Consider the following 14,769-nt stretch of genomic DNA (forward strand, 5'->3'; position numbering starts at 1 on the left):
TTAAACTATTGACTTTTTAAATACTGGCTTTCACCTTATCACAGTAAATTGTACATTACACAAACACTCCTATAACCCGAACCAATCCGGTTAAGATCGAGGTATATTTTGGGCAGAGCCAACTTTAAAGCGGTTTAGTAAATCATAATTAATTTTTCTGACACAGATGTTTAAAACAGTAAACATAGGATAACACACGCGCGGTTAATCCGTACTAGGTAAACCGGGATAAACTTTGATATTTATTTTATATGTGCCAAAAAACTTACAAGTGACTTATTATATCTGGTTCTTTTTTATTTAGGTTTTTTGCGCATTGATGAAGTTAAATAAAAAAATATACAAAATAATATTACATTAATGCGACGGAAAAAATGACAAAATCAATTTCATGATTTAAAACATGCCATAAGTATTAACGTTTACATAAAATTTAAAGTATGTTATAGCATGGCCACCAAATCCAGATTTTTTAATATTGTACAATACTTAAAACAGCGGAGCGATTTAAGGCATACATGCCGTGGTCACGTGATTTTTACGGAGTACAGTTTCTACTCGACCGAAAAAAAATTTGCCCCACGCGTATTTAAATACGGGTTCGCAAGTATTTAACAATTTTAACACAATGTCATGCAACATAGTTCTGTTATAAGTTCCGTATACAACCTGTAAGCATGCAAGGAATGTTGTTATGTGTTGTAATGCCAACGCGAATCATGCGCGCGTTAAAATTTACCTCAAACTAAAGGATTACGCGCTTAACGATTGACAACTCCTAAATTACAGAGTTCGAACATCAGGATTAAGGTTTTAAACACATTATTTTGCATAAGTCAAATGGCGACATCACTCCAGTTCCGCAGCTAAAAACAAATATATTCAATCACGATGGTACGGTGTGAAAAAATGCTAATTACAGGCAACTTCTAACAGGCTATCATTGTACTGTCACATTAAAGTATGTTTTTTCGGAGTTTTTATTTCCGCTGATGGATTTTATCAAACCTGCTGGCGGTTTTTAAACACGGTAATTACGTTGGGCTATAGGTTCCGCATTTTTCCAAAAATTGTTACTTTCTTAAAAATAACTTTTTTTAAGTATTATAATAAATATTTGGTTTTAAACAGTAACTTGATATTTTGGGTAATTTTTGGGTTACTATGTTTGCCTGTTACGTAACTCAAAGAGCTTGCGTAATTCATTGAAATGTGTAAGGGATATGCCACCTGAGTTGTTATAACATTGTACCATGAATAAAAGGTCTGTCATAGTTGATTAAATCTAACACAAATAATCCAACCACCTCCCTCAATAAATAACAAGTAACTTTGCGTTTACTTTTGTATGAACAGATTGAGCAAACTTGCTTGCTATTATAGCGATCAGATTTAATCAAGGCCTTTAGAAAAATAAACTTTTCCGTTAAAATTTGTTTTTCGGAATGTGAAAAACAATATAATTATAGCGTTTTATTGTAGACGATTTTCAAGATGATTGAACCTAAATTGTGTCAATTTCTTTAGTTAAACGGTGAATTTATTAATCATATCTTAAAAAACGTCATTCAAAACTGAAAAATTGTGTCAAAACAAACCGATTAAAATAATTTAAAATTTGGAAAATGACAAGGGCAGTAAATGTACTATTTTTAATACACAATTAATTATACCACGTGATTATTGATTAATTTTTTGGAATACATATTTTCCGGTCATTAGCAGTTTGGACATAAAAAATATCAATCTTAAAATATTGACAGCTTGTTTACCAAATAAAGACATTTAATGTAATCAAACTCGCACATGTCAGATGTATTGTTTATTCGTGACGTCATAGGTATAAACCAGTTACGTGTGAACGCAATGAAGCGGATCAAAAGTGTTATACAAGCTAGGCGTATTATTGGCATAAGTTGCAAAATGAGATTTTCTCAAAAAATCCGTAAGCAAAACAACTAAAAAACGACAAGCGTCAGCTTTTCGCGCTTATAATCCGCTTATTATTTAAGACAAAGCGTGCTGTCTAGTTTTTTACGGTAAGTAAATATTTTCATAATTCATACATTATTAGTGTCGTCATACTTTTTACTGGACACGCGGTATTACCCAAAGAATGTTGTTCGCGAATATGTAAAAAATTCGGATTACCGGTCTTTAAATGATGTAATGTTAAAATAACAGGGACTGTGTCTCTTTAATAACCTTTTTAAAAGTGCAATGTAATTAAAATACAAGGGAAACATAGTTACTTTATGTAATTGCCAAGTTATCAGATATTGCATAAATAAAGATGTATATTCACAAACTAGTAAAAGCTTAAATGAATAGTTACCCGAAACATAAAAAAAATAAGTCTTAACCTAATGGTGTGTCCGATTAGTTGATCTACCAGACATAACCGTAGTAAAAACTTGTCCACATTTCAAAGACTTTTGATTTGGGGTTAAGGCCAATATGAGCTATTAAATCGTGGTAATCGGAAAACAAAAGGAAGTAATAGTTAACAAATACACGTTCATGAGAACTGCTGTTACTTGAACTTCACATGCGAAATACGCTTTTTTACAAGTTTAAATTTTTATAGAACGAATTGAACTTCAGGTTTTAAAATGCCAAGTTTTAAAATAAAACTTTTAAAACAGCTGCATTTTTACTCTTGCCAACAAACTTGTCTTCTCTAAATATTTTTACAAGTTCTCCTAACCAGCTAAATTTTTAAATTTCATCCAGTACGCTATACATCAAATATAAATCCAGTTTTACTTGGGTTTAATAACGGTTTTTTATTTGTGCATGAAACAAATGTACAAATATATTCGTCGCTTTAGACTACACCTCTATTTACAGAGAGCTGAGAACATGGCCCTGTGGTGTAACGGTTAGCACTGTGGACTTTGAATCCATCGATCCGAGTTCAAATCTCGGCAGGACCTTCTTTTTTTGGTTTAAAATTTTGATAACTTTTTTAATTTGGAAAAAAATTATGTTTTTTTAAAGAAACTAAAAAAGTAGCAGCTTTATATGCAATTAATAACTACTTATACAGTTATATACAAGTTGACAGACAAAAATAACCAAAACATGTTTACTGCTTATAACACATGTTTACTGCTTATTTTAATACAATGTAAATATTAAAAACAATTTTTGAATAATAAAAATTAATACAATTTATTATCAAATTGATTTTTAAAAGGAAATTTTACGTTTAAGACTAAACTAACAGACTAATGTTTAATTAAAGCATTATTAAAGCCGAAGTTTAGACAGTTTGTAAATAATAACTTGTAAAAGCTAAAATTGTATGGTATTAGTAAATTTCAGTGTGATTAATTAAAATAGTAAAAAAATACAAAAACGAAGAGGTCCTGCCGAGATTTGAACTCGGATCGATGGATTCAAAGTCCACAGTGCTAACCGTTACACCACAGGGCCACACGAAAACGAGCTACAAATTAGCGAGTTTGTTGCTGTAATTACGAAACCAAGCGCACTACACGACTCGCTGTCGCCCTACCACGGTTAGCATTTTAAGCTTAAATATATATTTTGGTATTCTTTAGTTAGTAAAAACTTATGCCAGCTTTTATTGAATAATACAAAATTTTAACAATTGTTGACACTTTATGTTTCGTAATCGAAACGCCGAAATTAAAAATAGTTCGTTTGAAAATTAAAAGATATCATAACCTGATTTGGTTTTAATATAAATTTAGAATGGAAGGTGAAAAACACAAATAGAATGTGGTTAGCGAAAGCAAACCTCGTGGCTAGTTAAAAAAGCGCTTTGTTAAATAAATAAAAAATGCACGTAGCAACGACTCTTGAAAGTTAAACACGACTGAATTTTTTAAAAGCAAAGCGTTGGTTAGCTTTTTCACCAATTCGTAATTGTTATATTAAATAATATTTTTTGCACTAAATCGCTTGAAGCATTATAGCAAACAGGCTAGTTTTAGCATCCCATTTTAACGTAACTCAAAATACTGTGGCAAATTGCAAGATAGCCTTATCTAGTTTATCAAAAGGTTTAGTAAATATTGGTTGCCTTAGTTTTCGACCTTTGCTATTCAGCCTATTTTTTTGTAGATACAAATTTTTTGTCAGAAGAGAAAGACATAGCTTGTAAGCTTAGCTTAAAGAAATACCTTAAGAGCTTATTTCTCTTTTTTGCTGTTGGTTATTTATCAAAATCATCTCCACTCTACAAAGTCGTGACAAGAAAAATGTTTCGCGTTTTAGCCAAGAGCGTTGGAATTTATATCAAACCAAATGTTAAGGCAAGTTGTAAATACGGAAGCCCAGCTCATTTATTATGTACAGCTACTTTAGACTTTAAAAGTGCATGATTTAGTTAGAAATAGTTTGCAGCTACTGTCAAAAGTAAATGAATAAGTTATTTTTTACCTTTTTGTAGATACTTGCAGCCAGGACAATGTCGTCAGTTGTAAATCGAATCTATCTTTTTAACTACTTCGAAAAAGCACCAGTTACGGACGAGCTGTTTGAATCAATTTGGGTAACAGGGGGCAAGCATGTTCAAAAATCGGAAAATTTCCTCTCGACTTACTTACACAAGTCGGCCGATCCTAGTGCAAAGTATGTATTGAAATATATAACAAGAAGTATTTGATATTTTTTACAATACTAGGCAATGTAGGATTTTGGGCTCAAGTCAAAAAGGTTTGGCATATAGTACTTTCTTTTATTCTCTTCCTCTCTCTTTTTCTTATTTTTTTCGGCTTCTCTCTCTCTCTTTCAGTCTTCAGCAAAACAGCCGTTTGTGCCACTTTAATATCACATAAATAATTTTAAACGCATTTTATAAAACTAATTTCTCAAACAAACAAAAATAGAGTCGATTTTTTATTATTTATATTGCAGACATCCCTATGTGAATTTTGCGCTTACAGATGGATATGATGTTGTCTTTTTTGCAAAACCCGATGAAATTTGGATGAACTACATGAAAGAAGTAATGGCTCACAAGTTAAAAGCAGCACCTGGTATATATCACAACAAGTTCATACAATCAAATTTAACTTTAATACCAAAGCTTGTGTTAACTGTTTTTAGCCCCATATAAAGAAATTGCTAGTTTCAAGGGGGAAGATTTAACAACAGTAGATAAAGACTTTCCCGAAGTTCGCGGCATTTTTTTAACTTCAGTTAAAGGTATGACCACGCAACTTTTAAAATATTATATAGCTTTAAGAGTATTTTTATACATTGCATTACAAATTGTGTTTATATGCAGTGGACGAAGCAGTTAAAGATGATGAGGTCCTGCAGCAATGGAAAACTTTAACTGGCGCAGAAATTTTGCATGAGAAGTTGGGAAATTCGGTTATAGACAGCCATCTCTATAAGGTAAAATGTTAAGTAAAGTTATATTTGACAAGTGCGTCAAAAAAACTGTAAAAGGTCTATTTTAATTTTTTTCTTGCATAATCGTAAAAGTAAACAGCCCACTTTCAAACAAATCTGCTTTTTTAAACTCCTAAAAAATTGGTAAGATTGACGCTAAACCGGCATAGGAAAATTTTGTGTTGTTTTAAATAATTGGACTCTAAATAACCTGCACTATCATTACAAAAAAAAAGATTTATTAAATGCGTTTGTTTTAACTAGATCGCACCGTTTGAGAATATGAAATTTCCACCCAAATTTCAATACACCGTCAGAACAGTGGTTAAGGATATAGAGGATTCTGTTGCTAATGACATTTCCAAGGAGATCAATAAGCGAACGACCCCGTCCGGCATCGAGTCTGACACCGCGTTTTATCGCATTGTACAGACCATGAAGAAAATATAAAGTGTAAACAGTTTTGACATTGAAACAGGGTACAAAAATATGTGATGATATTTAGTAACAAGATAATATTTCACTACAGAATATCTCGTAAAATAAAAGAATTGAACTTATAAGTTGACTAATATTTTGGAAAATGTACAGCCTTGTAAACCACAAGACATTTTGGCAATGCTTAAATTTGGGGTTCCTGTTAAAGTTTGGCACAAACTTTAATTATTATTTATTGTGTAGTTAAATCAAGATATCTGGTAGAAATAAGTTAATTAAAGAAACCGGTAATACTAAATAAATAAAGAGGAAGTTAATGCCCATGGGCTACTAAAAAGTTACAGATTTTAACTATGACTAGTTGTTTAAGCAAGTTTTATTTAAATTAAAAAATCAGCAAATAAGAATTCTATAGATTACTAATTGCAGCAATTACCCTACCACTTTTAAATAAGATTTTAAAAATATCCATAGCATTACCACGCAAGTCTGTCTGTCTGTCTTGTATAATAAGCATAAACATCCGCAAGATAATGTTTAATCACACGTTTATTCCTTTTAAAAAAAGGCAAAACATTATCAACATCGCCTACAAATAATTTAAATCAAAATAAGAAGTTTTTCTAGCATAAGAAACTTAGTTTAAATTAGCAGTAAAAACTTAGCCTAATTTTATTTAATAATTAAGCAATCTCCATACTTATTATTTTATTTAGGATTCGCGCAAATCGGTCAAAACTTTTATTTAGAATCACTTGCATTTATACTTGGTCATGTCGACTGTTAGTAATCCTGTGTATTTTTGGAATTTCTTTGAGCAATCGCCAATTGACTACGAGCTTTTTGAAACAATATGGATAAGAGGCGGCAATATTGTTAAGAAAGAGAAAAACTTTGTTTCTTTAAGGCTGCACAAATCAACTGATTCTCGAGCAAAGTGAGTTTTTTTTTTGTTTCACCTATATATAATTAGAAAAAATGTTTTAGATGCTTTTTTACAATATCTTAATAATTTTTTAGTAGCAAGTACTGAGGGCATTTAAACAGTGTTAGACTTTTTTATGTTTTTATGTGTTTTTAGTTAGGCTACATAGCATCAGACTAGTGGTATTAACATTAACTGCTTATTTCATATAATATGCGGTTAAGCGACGTTTAAATATGCCCATTGTGTTTTTATTATTAAATTTTATTTAGATATCCCCATGTAAGTTTGGGGTTGTCTGAAGGAACTGATATTGTTCTCTATGGAAAACCTACAAAAGAGTGGATGGCCCATTTAATTGATATTAGAGATAAAAAACTCAAAACGTATGCTGGTAAGATATATTATAACTTAATATGTTTCACAAAATTACTGACAACCTACTAACACATATTGAATTATGTTTATATTTTAAAGGACCCTACACGCACGTGGAAAGTTACTCTGGCGAAGAATTAGTTCATCAAAAAAATGATCATCCTGAGATTTCTGGAATATTTCTTACCGCAGTTAAACGTGAATTTCATAAATATCTTACTCTAGTTAAAAGTATCTTTGTCACGCATCTAACGGGTAATTATTTTTTTGATTTTTAAAGTTGATGAATCTGTAAACGAAGCCGATGTAAAAACTAATTGGAAATGTTGGACTGGCGCGGATCTTTTACATGAGAAATTGGGAAACAACTTAGTAATTGACAGCCATTTATACAAGGTAAATTTTTATTTATATTTTCTCCTTGTTGCCACAATGACTACGACAATAAAAATGGACAAGTTAAGTCCTGAGTTCGATTTTCACTATAGTACCATATAGTCGTATCGGTTTTTAAGAAACTCTTCAGCAGTGTTTACTTTTATCCAATATTAAACCAATCAGTCAATTAAAAATCAGGCGTTTTTTTAGCTTTCGAATTGTTAACAAAGCCGCTTTTCAACTAGGTTGTCGTTATATCGGGATCTCCATTTGTTCCTACTTTTCAATATGTGGTGAGAACTTCAGTTCGAGAAATACAAGATTCTGTTGCTCATTCGATATCTAAGCAGATTAACGACCTATCCAAACCGAACGAAATTAATACGGAAACTGCTTTCTATTACATTGCATGTGATGTTGAAAAGCAATAACACCACAATACGATTTTCAATTTTTTTAATCGAAAAGTGTTATAAAGGGTTTTTACATTAGCAATGTTGTAGTTGTGTTTCAAGTGCAATAACAAATGGACTGTAACAATATTAAGCCTAAACCAAAACTTTCTAAAACACAAAGCAAAATAGATCTATTTTAATTATTTTATGCCTAATGGTATATACAAACGGCCAATGTTTACAAAAAAATGTCAGCGAACTTCCCTTATTTTGTTAACGTCTAAAAAGATTGATACAAAACTAAAATAACTAAATAAGTGTGGTCTAAAGTAGATGGATTTCAAGAAATCTGCATTACGATTACAAAATAAGTTTTATAAAAGATGTTTTTTTGTAACTGCATTGCACCGTTTAAAAATATGCATTTCTTCCTTAATTCTAATTTACCGTCAGAACAGTGGTTAAAGATATAAAGGATTCTGTTGTTCATGACATTTCAAAGGAAATCAATAAGCGAACGACCTCGTTCGGCACGAATCTGACACCGCGTTCTATCGCATTGTACAGACTATGAAGACAAGTTAAAGGGTGAACAGTTTTTACGTTTCAAAGGGGCGTAAAAATTCCTGTTTAATCTAGTTACAAAATAATATTTTACCGCAGAATATCAAATGGCTATAGTTGACTTAAAATTTTAGTTAATTAGAGTAAGAGAAGCATGCAAGGCTTGAAGCAATACATAAGTTAAATGTCCCTGTAAATTTTTATAAAGAATGTGTTGTAGAAAACTGTATATGTATCGGACGAGTTAACTAGGCAATGCCAATAGCCTATGTAGGCTACAGAGAGAAAGCAAATGGCCATGGGCTACCAGGAAGTTAACGATCAATCTTAAATAAGTTACTATAGCTAGTCAGTATTAATGTTTTTAAACCATAATGTCTGCAAACACTAAGAATTCTATAGGTTACTAGTTGCAGCAATTGCACCAGACTTTAAAAAAAGATTTTAAATATAGTTAATAGCATCAACATGCAAGTAGGCTACGTAAAAAAACAGATATAAGCATCCGTTATGTAATAGTAATAACACGTTTACATCTTAAAAAAAACCTAATCGACATCGCTTATAAATTATTTAAATAAAAAAAGCAGTTTCCTTGGCATTAGAAAAACTTAGTTATTGGTAAGGTTTTTTAAATGTAGTCGTTTTTCTACTAGGAACTCTTCGATGGAAATTTCCGTTTACGAAAAAGGTGATTTTACAATTTTTAATGTTGCACGATTTCAAGCGTAACAAACAACTCATATTGTTAGAGAGAAAAACAGCTTGGGTAGTTTTGAAAGTAGTCAACTTAAATGCAGTGTAGCCTATTGTTTAGGGTTTAGGTCGCTCAAGAAATGTTGAAGCTACGATAGCCTGCCTTAAATTTTATGTTATTAAAATGTATAGCCGATTTGCAAAACGTTATATGTTAGTATAGCTATATATAGAAGGCCAGGTAGGGTATTTTAGTTAATTAAACTACTTCCAATTCTCCATTGATAATTTAGCAATCAATCAGTATACCTAATATTTTATTTGGGGTCAATGCATGTGTCTATCTCTTATCTAGATTTACTTGCATTTGTTTTTAATTATGTCGACTGTTAATAATCCTGTGTATTTTTGGAATTTCTTTGAGCAATCCCCAATTGACTACGAGCTTTTTGAAGCAATATGGATAAGAGGCGGCGATGTTATTAATAAAGAGAAAAACTTTGTTTCTTTGCGCTTGCACAAATCGACTGATACTCAATCAAAGTGAGTAGCTTTTTTGGTTTATCTCTGATTTCAAACATATATATTTTTGCATTATATGCTTTACTGAATCATAATATTTATTGATGGTAAGTACGGTATATCTAGTCGTTTTAACATTTTATATGCATATTCTTATGTATTTTATTTAGATATCCCCATGTAAGTTTTGGATTGTCTGAGGGATTTGATATTGTGATCTATGGAAAACCTACAAAAGAGTGGATGGCCCAACTAATTGAGATTAGAGATAACAAACTCAAAACGCATGCTGGTGAGATCTGTTATAACTTAACATGTTTTATAAAGGATGTAACAGCCTATTTGCATAATGTTACATCCATATATGTTAATGTTTTAAAGGACCCTACACGCCCGTGGAAAGTTACTCTGGCGAAGAATTAGTTCATCAAAAAAAAGATCATCCTGAGATTTTAGGCATTTTTCTCACCGCAGTTAAACGTGAATTTTATACATTTTTTTATTTTGTTTACTAGTGTTTTTGTTACGCGCCTAAATGTTAAATATGTTTTTGATTTTTTAAGTTGATGAATCTGTAAAGGAAACCGATGTAAAGGCCAATTGGAAAAGTTGGACTGGCGCGGATCTTTTACATGAGAAACTGGGAAACAATCTGGTGATTGACAGTCATTTATACAAGGTTAGTTTTTTATTTATATTTTGGCTTTGTTGGTACCGTTATCAGGGCAACTAAAGTTTTAATTGTTTACAATGCCTATTATAAATCAAGGCTGTCATTATACCGGGATCTCCATTTGTTCCGACTTTTCAATATGTGGTGAGAACTTTAGTTCGAGAAATAGAAGATTCCGTGGCTCATTCAATATCTAAGCAGATCAACGACCTACCCAAGCCGAGTGGAATTGATACGGAAACTGCTTTCTATTACATTTCATGTGACGCTGAAAAGCAATAACATTTTATTTTGATTTCAAATAAATATAAAAATGGTACACAAGTAATTGTGTTGATACGATTATAATAAATATACTGCAACTATACACAACATTTGTATCGTTTAAATTGGGTTGATTAACGTACTAGTCTAAGCCCAGCTAAAACTTCCTTCCTATTTATGTCAATGGGGTTGATTCACCAGGTTACCACCAACCGATAGGGGACGCGCGCGATCAGTCCTAAACAATAATAGTGTAAGCAAATGAACAACGTGAAATATTGAAATATGTATACAAATTAGTTACCACCGCATTGAATTAAGTGTTTTTCTACTTAACTTATACAGGATATATAACAATATTACAAAATGCCGCAATATTGTGCTGTACCTTTTTGTAAAAATAGGAAGGGTGGCCATTTGTTTCCCAACAACCCTTCATTACGACGTGATTGGGTAATCAAAATCAAACGTGCCCAAACTCCCACAGGAAAACTGTGGATACCGGGAGAACACGACGTTGTTTGTTCGGACCATTTTAAAGCTTCTGATTACATATATTCAGGTAGGTTATAGTCAAATTACCAAGGACTATCCCTAATATTAACAGTTCTAACATTTCACTTTCATGCTAGGTAAAGATCAAACAAAAAAAAGATTGAAAAAAACAGCAATACCATCCATATTTATCGCTGACACAGAAATAAATGAAAGAGAACAAAGGGCAGTAAAGCGTAGATCTAATTGCTTAAGTAAAAATAGTAATGATATTGTTCCCACTGTTTCAAATGAGGTTGTGGTTGAGGCAGATAATTTAAACAGCGAAGTTGGGACAAATAAACGTTTGAAGGTAGATTGTAGTTCTCAGTGTACGTTAGTTTCTGGTGACCTTCTTCTGAACATAAATAAAATAAAGGATGATAAGAGAGCTCTACAATACTATACTGGATTTGATGACTACAATCATTTCATTTTATTTTTTCGTTGTCTGGGCCCTGCAGCATACCACCTTAATTATCAATGTGAAATATTAACTGTTGAAAATCAGCTATTTTTGACTTTAGTAAAAATAAGACAGGCAAAAGAAAATCGAGAACTATCTATTTTATTTAAGGTTAGTGAGAGTACTGTTTCAAGAATATTTAATGTGTGGGTTAATTTTATGTACTTTCAACTAAAGGAATTAGATATTTGGCCATCTCAAAAAATTATTAAACAACATATGCCAGAAAGCTTTAGCAATAGTTTTCCTACAACCCGAGTTATATTAGATGCTACAGAAATACCAATTGATAAACCATCTCATGTTCTTGCTCAAAGAGCAACATTTTCGAGTTACAAAAATAAAAATACGCTCAAAACAATGATTGGAATTTCTCCCAATGGCCTTGTAAGTTATGTTAGCCCATCTTTTGGTGGCTCTGCTAGTGATCGGCAAATCATTGAAGATTCCTCATTATATAAAGAAGCTTATCAATATTTTAATACAAAAGACAGCATAATGGCCGATAGAGGAATTTTAGTCCAAGACTTATTTGCAACATTTAATGTACTGGTAAATACTCCTACATTATTAAAAGGAAAACATCAGTTGGATGCAAAAGATGTAGTTAAAGATCGTAGAGTTGCTTCACACCGCATACATGTCGAACGGGTTATTGGATTAAGCAAAACTTACAAAATCCTTAATTGCACTCTGTCTCATCAATTGGTCCCACTTGGATCGAGAATAATATTTTTGTGTTTTATGTTAGCAAATTTTCGTACATCTATTGTTACTTAATTGGATATAAATATAATAGTTATTTTTAAACTTTCTTGTTTTAATAAATTTATCATTTATATTTAGTTATATTTATAATATTTTAAGTCGAATTAATGTTTTGTTTTTATTCCTTGTTTTAAAACAAAATTATTTTGTATTATAATACAAATTAACGAAAAAAAATTTTTTTTCAGATTTTTTCTTTTGAAATATTTAAATTTTAGCAGCTTATTTTTTTAGCAATAAAAGAGAGCCAATACTTGAGGTAAAACTCTTCCAACTTCGGAAACATGTCGTTCAGGACATAACTCTCATTAAAAGTAAGCAGCTCTACAAACATATCTTTAAAAGTATACACAACAAAGTAACAAACCCTAGCCTTACAAATGGCCATTTGAGCCTGAGTTTGAACAAAATACTTGTGTGTTTTTTTTAAAGTAATTTTTTCATTTTTATATTCTAGAAAAGGAAACAAATTTCCTGGAACAATCTTGGACTCTCTTCCAGTGTAAGGACACTTTACCTCTATTAAAGTGGCATCATCAATTTTACCATCGGGACTAACTCCAAGGTAAGGTTTCTCAACAAAAATATTAAAGCCACACTTTTTAACCTCAACATTGAATTTTTCACAAAATTTTTGTAGGGCAATTGGTTCAAATTGGTGTCCATGCATAAGTGATAAACTAAAGATTTTTTTTCCACTAAACATACTGTCACAAAATTTTTCCATATCCCTATTGGCAGTGGCTGAAATTATTTCACCGAAGCGTGAAGAAGTTAAACGCCACTGCCTTTCCTTATTCCAAAGTTTAGAGTCACTTTGGGCCTTAGTACTATTTTCTATTAATTGTGCTTGTTCTTCACTAACCTACATTTAAATATATATTACTAAATGTAATATTTTCTAATAATTGAAAATTTCTTACTTCACTATTTTACCTTAAGCATATCTTATACCCAAAATTCAACAAATGGCCGAGAAAAGTAGTCATGGTCTAGCTGTGCTGTTGCTAAATCTGCTTTTTCATAAAGATATCTCATGGTTAAACTCTTGGAGGTTGAAGCACAATAGGCTATTATGCTACTTCTGACCATGTCACAATATCCGCCAGAGTTGCGATACTGCATTGGCCTTGGATCATCTAAGGATGGTGATCCAGACCCAGGTAAATTTTCATCAGCTATTGGTGCACCTTAATAGACATGATTTATTACTATTAAGATATAGAATATATATCGTGTTTTTTTTAATATTCTGATCTTTTTGTTAAACCAAGTTGTTTTAACTACTAATATATGTTTCTATTCTTAACTTGTAGTTTTTTTACCTTCGTGTTTGCTGGTTGGATGGTGAAATTTTTGCAATGCTGCTGTACATGATTTTGCTATATTAATGATACCAGTATCCACAAAGTCAACTAGCATCAACAATACAGCTGCAACATGTTTACATGTACCATGGGGACCCTGACCTGCTGGGCAATCACAATCAGTGTTTTCTATTTCTCCTGACTCACTTATTTTAATTTTATAGCAATAAGTAACATTTTTTTTCATTGCAGCCTGAATTAACCCACTAGAATAAACTGATTGCTGTGTATAAAATATACTGCATACTTTTATGCTTTTACTTTCTAGTAGCAGCTTTCCCTTTTGTAGTGATTTCAGATCACTGTTACTTGTGCTGTCTAAAGCACCTCGGTATACAAAATATGCTTTGATAAATGAATGTTTTATTTGTGGAATTATATGGCGATCCAACACACACAGACTTCTGAAAGGTTCTGTGGGCCAGCTAACAATCAAGTTTTTTGGAATGGTAACTTCCACAGAAAAGTTGTTGTTACGGTCATAGTCTTTAAGTCTAAAATGTTGAATATTTCGTATAAATATTAGCGTTTAGTGGTTAAATGTAACATTAAAGAAATGATTAGAAACTTGAAAATTTTTCGAAACTTGAAAATTTTTCTTCCCGTGACTTTAGCTCCCCGCTTGGCCAATTGTATTTTTAACTCGGCAACCGTTTTCTCTTCATAATTCATTTTTTAAAAGTTATGATATTAAATAAATATATGTTTTACCTTTGGCGTCGCTCGTAACTATAAACCGTAGGACCGAGGTCTAGCGCCATTAGCGGTAAACGCGTACATGAATCAACCCCATTACTAATACCATGTTTCTTTTTTGTTTACGAAAATTTAAGCCTATTAAAGTTATTTTGATATTGAACTTTGGTTTTGTGGAAAGTTTAACAAACAGAATTTATCCTTCAATTGTATGCTGTTTAGTATTTGCATAAAATGGCCTAAATTTATTAATATAAAGGCGTATAGAACTTGACAAATAAAATTCATTATAAATTTACTAAATATTTTATGTTTCAATATAAAAACAAACTTCA

The 14,769-nt window shown here is 31.6% G+C and overlaps 3 protein-coding genes, 1 long non-coding RNA gene and 2 other non-coding genes across 6 annotated transcripts; 4 read left to right on the forward strand and 2 right to left on the reverse strand.

Moving 5' to 3' along the window:
* Nucleotides 1–2,864: 2,864 nt before the first annotated feature.
* Nucleotides 2,865–2,936, forward strand: Trnaq-uug (transfer RNA glutamine (anticodon UUG)). Its single transcript has one exon. It is a non-coding gene; the product is annotated as a tRNA-Gln (tRNA).
* A 430-nt stretch (nt 2,937–3,366) lies between these two features.
* On the reverse strand, nt 3,367–3,438 carry Trnaq-uug (transfer RNA glutamine (anticodon UUG)). The gene has a single exon. It is a non-coding gene; the product is annotated as a tRNA-Gln (tRNA).
* A 688-nt stretch (nt 3,439–4,126) lies between these two features.
* On the forward strand, nt 4,127–10,702 carry LOC145745206 (uncharacterized). The gene is made up of 17 exons (XM_082563249.1): nt 4,127–4,283; nt 4,421–4,602; nt 4,888–5,009; nt 5,080–5,178; nt 5,261–5,373; nt 5,635–5,796; nt 6,558–6,745; nt 7,006–7,127; nt 7,211–7,309; nt 7,392–7,507; nt 7,735–7,900; nt 9,090–9,217; nt 9,500–9,687; nt 9,837–9,958; nt 10,048–10,146; nt 10,230–10,345; nt 10,436–10,702. The coding sequence occupies exons 1-17, from the start codon at nt 4,230–4,232 to the stop codon at nt 10,619–10,621; spliced, it is 2,262 nt and encodes a 753-aa protein (XP_082419375.1). The 5' UTR covers nt 4,127–4,229; the 3' UTR covers nt 10,622–10,702.
* Nucleotides 10,703–10,898: 196 nt separating this feature from the next.
* On the forward strand, nt 10,899–12,383 carry LOC145759286 (uncharacterized). The gene is made up of 2 exons (XM_082573084.1): nt 10,899–11,165; nt 11,236–12,383. Exons 1-2 carry the CDS (start codon nt 10,970–10,972, stop codon nt 12,381–12,383), a joined length of 1,344 nt encoding a protein of 447 aa, XP_082429210.1. The 5' UTR covers nt 10,899–10,969.
* A 127-nt stretch (nt 12,384–12,510) lies between these two features.
* LOC145763375 (uncharacterized) lies at nt 12,511–13,226 on the forward strand. The gene is made up of 3 exons (XR_014288414.1): nt 12,511–12,685; nt 12,829–12,936; nt 13,012–13,226. It is a non-coding gene; the product is annotated as an uncharacterized LOC145763375 (long non-coding RNA).
* A 93-nt stretch (nt 13,227–13,319) lies between these two features.
* Nucleotides 13,320–14,410, reverse strand: LOC145745294 (uncharacterized). Its single transcript, XM_082563368.1, has 3 exons — nt 14,325–14,410; nt 13,697–14,232; nt 13,320–13,561 (listed from the first exon to the last, which is right to left on the reverse strand). The coding sequence occupies exons 1-3, from the start codon at nt 14,408–14,410 to the stop codon at nt 13,320–13,322; spliced, it is 864 nt and encodes a 287-aa protein (XP_082419494.1).
* Nucleotides 14,411–14,769: the final 359 nt, after the last annotated feature.

The sequence above is a fragment of the Corella eumyota genome, chromosome 1 (assembly GCF_963082875.1).
Source record: "Corella eumyota chromosome 1, kaCorEumy4.1, whole genome shotgun sequence".
Classification (NCBI taxonomy): Eukaryota; Metazoa; Chordata; class Ascidiacea; order Phlebobranchia; family Corellidae; genus Corella; species Corella eumyota.

Excerpts from the sequence above, each read along its gene's own strand:
- LOC145745206 (XM_082563249.1), top strand. The coding sequence starts at position 4,230 with ATGTTTCGCGTTTTAGCCAAGAGCGTTGGAATTTATATCAAACCAAAT. Across the intron at positions 5,797-6,557 it reads ACACCGCGTTTTATCGCATT|AATCACTTGCATTTATACTT; the intron begins GTACAGACCATG and ends ACTTTTATTTAG. Across the intron at positions 10,147-10,229 it reads TTTTCTCACCGCAGTTAAAC|TTGATGAATCTGTAAAGGAA; the intron begins GTGAATTTTATA and ends TGATTTTTTAAG.
- LOC145759286 (XM_082573084.1), top strand. The coding sequence starts at position 10,970 with ATGCCGCAATATTGTGCTGTACCTTTTTGTAAAAATAGGAAGGGTGGC. Across the intron at positions 11,166-11,235 it reads TTCTGATTACATATATTCAG|GTAAAGATCAAACAAAAAAA; the intron begins GTAGGTTATAGT and ends CTTTCATGCTAG.
- LOC145745294 (XM_082563368.1), bottom strand. The coding sequence starts at position 14,410 with ATGAATTATGAAGAGAAAACGGTTGCCGAGTTAAAAATACAATTGGCC. Across the intron at positions 14,233-14,324 it reads ACGGGAAGAAAAATTTTCAA|ACTTAAAGACTATGACCGTA; the intron begins GTTTCGAAAAAT and ends TCAACATTTTAG. Across the intron at positions 13,562-13,696 it reads TCCAACCAGCAAACACGAAG|GTGCACCAATAGCTGATGAA; the intron begins GTAAAAAAACTA and ends ATGTCTATTAAG.